This window comes from Montipora foliosa, chromosome 9 (genome assembly GCF_036669935.1).
Source record: "Montipora foliosa isolate CH-2021 chromosome 9, ASM3666993v2, whole genome shotgun sequence".
NCBI classification, from domain to species: domain Eukaryota; kingdom Metazoa; phylum Cnidaria; class Anthozoa; order Scleractinia; family Acroporidae; genus Montipora; species Montipora foliosa.
In genome coordinates this window covers 42,576,443-42,583,942 of record NC_090877.1, presented here as the reverse complement: position 1 = coordinate 42,583,942, position 7,500 = coordinate 42,576,443, and the positions used below count along the sequence as shown (strand labels likewise).

The 7,500-nt window shown below is 37.6% G+C and overlaps 1 protein-coding gene across 1 annotated transcript in view; it reads left to right on the top strand.

The window, feature by feature from the left end:
• Positions 1-5,918, top strand: part of LOC137969493 (protein CFAP20DC-like) — an 11,259-nt gene extending 5,341 nt beyond the window's left edge. The window contains exons 4-6 of the mRNA XM_068815774.1: positions 2,096-2,440; positions 3,136-3,244; positions 5,318-5,918. Of these exons, the coding sequence (XP_068671875.1) occupies positions 2,096-2,440; positions 3,136-3,244; positions 5,318-5,472 (609 nt within the window). The 3' untranslated portion in view covers positions 5,473-5,918. The remainder of the gene's footprint in view (positions 1-2,095; positions 2,441-3,135; positions 3,245-5,317) is intronic.
• The last annotated feature ends 1,582 nt before the right edge of the window (positions 5,919-7,500 follow it).

The window sequence follows — 7,500 nt, the reverse complement described above, 5'->3', positions numbered from 1 at the left end:
ATTACAGGGCTGCTTCAAATGATTCAAATGTTTTGGACTGCAGTAATCTGCAAGTTTTGTTTTGTCGTGTGACAGAACAGAAGTGGTTCAAGTTATCAAGCCAGGGTAAAAATACATGTAAGAGAATGACCTTAAGGGACGAAAATTGCTTCGAGTTAGCGGGAGGTTCAAGTTATTGAGAGTTCGAGTTACTGAGGGTAAAGTTGCATTAAATGTACAAACTGTATGATGGAAATCCAGGGGAAAATGAATTTGGTTTCAGTTTTCGCGAGGTTCGAGTTAGCGAGGGTTCAAGTTATTGGGAGTCGACTGTAAATTAAGCAGCTTGTTGTGTCAGAACTGCTCGTACATGTAAGTCAACTGATCTTGCCAACGGTCATCTTAAGTCACACCTTGTTTGTATAATGTTAAGTAAATCCGTATATAAATTTAAGAGCTGGGTTTCAGTGTATAAATCTGTGTGCAGATTTCTGTAATTTTATTTTCGTAATGGGGGTGCTGAAATGTTGTTGGAGCAGTGTGGTTAAGGTGGGTCTCAGGTGACCACTGTGAAGGAACATTACATTATACAACCTCTCGCAACATTTCAGCCCAGTAAGTTTGTGTGAAAGTGTCACAGTAACTGCAAAATCCATAAATAATCCAATGAGATTAATGATCATCATAAATCTTTTTGGATGCACTAAAAAATGCTGTTGATAATATTTTTGCATCAAACAAAATTTTAGAGATTTCTGTTTTCAACAATCATACAAAAATTATTAAGAAGTAGATCATCATTGTCCTTGAGGGGAATTCAGAATTTTTAGCACAAAGTACAAGTTAAAGGGGCCTAGAGATTTGAGTTCTGGATTCTATTTTTGCAAATGTGGTCATGCTTTTAAGAGCTTGGATGTGAATTTTTTTTTAAAACGGGGGACTTAAATAATTATGTAGATGCAGTTTTAGCTTTTTTTACAAATTGTATTGATCTTTTTTTTTTTTTCATTATCAATTATTTTAAGCATGTGAAACTACCGTATTTACCCGTGTATAAGTCGATCCCATGTATAAGTCGACCCCCCATTTTTGATGGCCAAAAAAGCAATTTCTTAATTTCTTTGCTAAATGTTCATGGGATTACTAATCTTGCATTCTTCGATTTCTGGAACTGTGGATTCACAAAAAATTAAGGGCCTCAAGCGGTTAATAGTTTTGTGCTTCAGCGGTTGTTGTATGTGCCGGCATTTTGTCCTTGAATTTCGAAAAAGTTCTCAGAAAATCGAACATGTAAACCTCAAACTAACCTGTTTCGTTGTTCAAGGATAAAGGGCTTTAGAGGATAAGCACAACATCACAGAAGCAGGAGTCAATCTTTGAAAATAACTTCAAAAACGATGCGAAACGTGCAAGGTTTAATTTGTGCTTGACTTATAATTTCTCACATGGCAAACGAAACAAAACTCATAAACCACACAATACAAAGTTTGCAAAAGCATTTAAATCCTCCAGGTTTGTATAAAGAATAAAAAACAATCATTACCAACCAGCATTTTCAGGCAACACGAGTGACGATCATGCTTGCACGCAAACACGAGGTATTGCGCCAGGTTACTAAGCCATTGAAGGATCGCGTTTTATTTGAAGAAACAAGAATGTTTTTTAGAGCTTTCCGCCTTTGGAAAACGAAAATTTCTAGTGTCTATCTCATATTTGTGCTTGTGAGTATCTTCAACATTTAAAGTAAAACAAATCCTTTTTCATTTCAACTGGAATTGCTTAAGTACATTCATTTTGAAGTCTTTCGTCCACTGCGTTCGTTATGCCCAAAGACCACATTATGATGTTAATTTTGAATAAATTACTTAGCTGAAACTTGGCTCGAAATCTTTGACCCATGTATAAGTCGAGGGCGATTTTTGGAGCTTCTTTTGAGGCCATAAAAGGTCGACTTATACACGGGTAAATACGGTATTCTGTAAATTATTAAATCTTAGTTCACTGTATTTCATTATGTATCGGTTTTGAAAGAGGTGAAAGGCCTTCAGTACCGGTAGATACTGTATACCTGTGTTTTTACCAGCATTCAAATTTTTCTCCTTTTGATAATAAATAGATCCCTTCACCTCGTAAAAGCAACACAAGAATTTACGATGCCAAGAACTACCAATCTGATGCAAGTTTGTGGAGAAACTGTCAATCTGATGCAAGTTCCTGGCGATTTGACACATCTGTCATGAGTAACAGTATGTCAGATAACTCGCAGGATCAGTCGTTGAACAGTTCAGTGGGTGAAGATCGCATTATAATCGCTGGAATCCCAGAGGAATCAGAGGCAATAATTGCCAATAATGATGGTGGGGATTCCCTGAGTGATGACAGTGATGATACTAGCTACTCCACCTGGAAACGACCCCCTCCCCCTGATAAGAGGATACACCGTTACTTAGATGAAATGAGGGTAAGTAGTCTATAGTTTTTTTGCTCTTATTACCAGTAGTTCTTTTTTTTTCTTTTGGTTTTGTTCATAATTCACCGTGGAAATCACACATCAGAGTGAGGCTCTAATACAGTGGTTAATTATTGTAATTATTATTATTATTATTTTTAAGAAAATTAATGTATAAATACTAGTGATATATTTGAAGTGTGGGCTATAGACGAAAGAGAGAAATGATCCTCACACCTATCTTTACAACTTTGTGTAATTGCCCCTGTGTGGTTTCACAGCTCAGTTGGTGATAGAGCCTCTCACATTTTCAAACATCTGCAGAATTCTGAACATTGTCACGCCTCGTGTTCAGCAGATTGTTTTTGTGTTTTAGATCATGCCTCCACCAGTTTTCAACTGAAGATAAAAGACCGAGGCTATTCATATTCAGAAAGAACAACCCTCTTCGAATCAACAATTACACCATGTCATCCTTTAAAACTATCCTTTTTATTCCCACATTTTCACGCTATACTTCATTCTGTTGTTACTATTTTTCACTCTAGCATTTTTTATTTATTATAAATTCAGCTTCCATCGCTTTGTATTCTGCTAACTGAGGATTGCAGAGGTTTCTGTCAAAACATGTTGTCCAGAATAATTGTCCAGAATACTACAGTCGGTGCAACGATCATCTCTCTCTTTCAATTATTTTTTTGTAACAGCATCCTGGAACAGAGCCAGACCTGACAGCGACATTGCCAATGGATCCCAGAGAGTATACTGATGTGTTCAGTCCACCCATTGTTCTACCAAGTCAAAAGTTAACTTCAGGTGAGGGTGAAACCAATGAGCTCATGAGCGTAAGCAAAAATCAGCTGTCAGTCATTGTCAAGGACCACAGTAATTGGTTATGCTGTTGTAGCCTCCCTGCCCCACATTTGTTGGGGCGAAGTCAAATAAAATAAAAATAAAAAGGAGAGTTTGCCAAGACACACAGATTAAGATTTTGTTCCTTATGATGCGATTGTAACTTTACCAAAAGAAAGGGCTGATACTTCATGCAAGAGCGGTTTTCAAATGAGTGTCGTAAAACCAAAACATACATACATATAACATACATACATAACTTTATTTAGTAAAGCAGGTCAAGAGGAAAAAAAGCAACTTTACAGCTGATGTGGACCTACTGTAATAAAATTAACAATACATACATGTACATATGGTAGTGATTATACTTTAGATAAATAAGATAAATAATCGCTAAAAATAAATAAAGCATAAAATATGTATTAATAATAATAAAAATCGGCATGCTTATTATAAACTACTGAGCTGTCTTTTTCAAAAGTGATATTCATAACAGTATGTTTTAACTGCTTCAGTCCATTTTTAAAGCCTGTTTGATTAGAAAAAGATCTTACACTATCAGACAGGGAATTCCAGGCGATTGCAGCCCTGTGTACAAAGGAATTACGACCGAGCTCAGTGTTTGGTCTATTAACTAAAATATTTAAAGATTTCCTAAGATTATAGCTCTTACAGGTCCTAACAACTAATGTAATTACTTTGGCCAATCAAAAAGGATGGAGACAATCCGGTAAACCAATGAAAACTCGAAGTAATTACACGTAGCCGACACAAAGCGCGGGAAAATGTGCACGCGCGAGCCACGATTGGTTTTGGTTTCACTTCTGATTAGTTGAAAAAATGCCGCGAGGACTTTGAACCAATCACTGAGTGAAGTAATCATAAACCAAAGTAGTTCACTTATTACTTTCGACACTCAATTGAAAACCGCTCTATCCCACTTATAAAATAAAACACAAACCATTGTTAACAATATTGTTTGAAAGGCTGTTGTTTATTTCCATATGTGGTCAGTTGGGCTAACATAAATTATTAAATTTTCAACTTCGTTAATGCATTTCTCGTGCTCTGATTTGTTCACTCAATCTCGGTTATCAGCTCATATACCTTAGTCTGACCTTATAATTATGGTATATGATTTCGCTTAGCGTTGCTAAACTAAAACTTTTTACGTCAGAAAGCGAAGTTTCTCTTGGCATAAAGCAAAAGAAAAACGTTTTTGTGGAAAGTTTGGATCAATTTCGAAGCTTAGAAGTACGCGAAATGGTAAGAAATGTTTTTGTGATGAGCCTGCGTCTGTCTGACCACTTGGTATTACACAACATCGCATCTTCATCAAGTTTTTTCGATTTCGCTAGGATTTTCTTCTTTTTTTCGCTCGTATTCCGTACTTCCAACCTTTTGGAGGTTAAGGAATTTAATAAAACAATTATTCCATTCGCGCTTGTTGGATATGGTGATAGCCAACTCGGTGCTATTTACCATCACATATCCAACATGCGCTCATGGAATAATTGTTAATTATATGTGAAGAATGCACTGTAGTTTGCATGAAAACGAGGTCAACTGAAACCTTACTTTCATTCATAGGCTAGGTTACACAGCATGTAGCTTATGGTCGGCATTAGATTCCATCCACCAAAACCACCCTGGCAGAGAGAGAGACTGAGGTTGAATTCAAACACACTTCCGTGACGCCTTGTACATAGTACTGCTTGTCAAGCCACCTTCACCTTAACATTTAGAATATCTATACAGACAGTTTCCCAAACATCCATAAAAGCTAACCTTAGGCCTAATTAGGACTAAAGAAAAGTTTCTAGGCCTAAGGTTAGCTTTTATGAATGTTTGGGATACTTTCTGTATAGATATTCTAAATGTTAATGTGAAGGTGGCTTGACACGAAGTACTATGTACAAGGCGTCACAAAGTGTGTTTGAGTTCAACTTCAGTCTCTCTCCCTGCCAGGGTGGTTTTGGTGGATGGAATCTAATGCCAACCCGTGGACTTATCGTGCAAAACCTCCTTTTTCGACAGCTGGTCAAAATGGTGCTGTTTCGGCTGCTTTGTCATCCCCAAGAAGTCGCAATCCAAGCAGCAGTGTGGACCAGGAGGAGCTTGATTTGCTTTATGACCCATGTTTGAACTGTTACTTTGATCCCAAAACTCATAAGTATTATGAGCTGGCCTAGTCATTGTTAAAGTGTATAGGGAAGATTTTTCTTTGTTCACTCCTCCCAGTGAAAATTCATGGTTTCTGAGATAAAAACAATCAAAAGAGTTCGAGACCGATTTTTTTTTTTTTTTCTATGCCTAATCTGAATTTTCACTGCCGGTACAAAACCGCGTTGGCGCTGAGGATAGCAGAACTGTGATGTCAATACCAGAACGAAATTCTTGCAGGACCCAAATTTACCTTTTTTTAGGGTGCGTTCCTTTGGGATGATCCTAAAAAGGATCACTGATCCAAGATCACTTAAATCATGGTGCATCAAAGGAACCGATGAATCCACTCTGGGAAAGGAGATCCTTGATTAGGGATCCTTTTTTGGATCATCCCAAAGGAACACACCCTTAGATTGAGAAGTTACTGAAACTGCTTCAGAGATGGGTCGTGTTTGGTTACAATAATGCAGAAGAATAAGAGACGAAAAATTTTATCTCTAAAATTTCCTGCGCTCCTGTATTGACGTCACTTGCCTGCTATTCTCAGTCTGAATCCCTTCTAGTGTGGTTTTGTACCCCACTGGAAGTGAAATTCCGAGTTTTAAAATGCGAAAAGGTATAAAATAAAAATCGGTATGAACTTTTTTTAGGTTGCTTTTATCTCAGAAAATCTCATGATGTCTCACTTGTTAGTGAGTAAACAAAGAAAACTCTATCGTTTAGACTTAAAAATCATTAATTTTATTGCGTGAACAAACATTAATTTCATACATAATACTTTCATGGCTCTGTTACGCGATAGGGACAGTTTCTGTGTTCAGAAATTGTAAAACGGCTTTTGGAATGAAGTGGACAGAATATTTTCAACTTAGAAAATATCAGACCTTCTTGACACTTCCTCCATAAGAATCGCGTAAAAAAATTAGTATGTCAAACAACACTCTGGACCGATTCTATTGTAAAAGAACCAAACTACTAGCTCTCAGATAACAATCAATTAACCCGTGTAAATGTCTGTAATTTGTCTCCCCTTTCATTCGTTAATTGGGGTTCTCTTGGGAATCCTACTTGAGAAACTCAGTCTACGTAAACGTAATAATTTTGGTGTAAACTATGTAAGCGTTCTTAGGACGATCTATTCACCATACGTGTATGTTCATTTGTTACAGACACCTGAAGGGGTGGGTCCCTGTTTGTCATTGAACGAAAAGCTTCCTACATCCTGTTATTTATTTCTTTCAAAAACTAGTCTACGACAGAGACCCATGCCCATTTGTGAATACAGTGCATTGCCTGTGGGGCAAAAGGGAAATTTATGCGTGGAATTTAGGCAAGGTGAGGAGATAACCTGCGATCAGGCGTACTTTTCTTTCGCTCTGTCTCAAGAAAAGTACGCCTGATTGCAAGTTAAGGAGGACAAGGCCCCTCGGACCCCTCCCCCAGGATCTCATGAGCTCCTTCCTCAACAGTCGCCTTTTCAGAGTCAGCCAAAAGGATTCGGTGCAACAAGGTTTGACGTATTTCACTTCTTGTCAATATTAGTGCTCATTGTGTGAATTTTCAAAACCCCTCTCAAAAAACAAAGTACAAATTGTTGATCAATCGTTGCCCATGACTTACGTATTCATGCGTGAATAATAAAATCGGTTTTTTTAATCTCCAGCCTTTGATTTCATTTTTCCAGTGGTAGTTCTCAAAAGATAAATTCCTCATTTATCAATCCAATAGAGAATTTAAGAAGTCTGAAAATTTGTGAATTTAAACTCGCTCGCTTAGACCCAAGGAGATTGCGACATAAAAGGCGCGTTTAAACGACGGAGGAAAAATGGCATGGGTCCGATAAAAAGTGGAATGGTTCCATTCATTTTTGTAAAGAAACAGTGAACTTTTATCCGTTCCGCTGCGGGACCATAGGCGCCTATGGTGTAAACGCGCCTTTAGATAGGAAGACGATTGCGAGTCTTTCTGAGAACGCACATTGGTTTCGGGAACATTCGCGTCCCCAGAGCCCTCTGTTTCTTTTGGTCACGAGGTCGGCGAAGTCGCACAAAAGA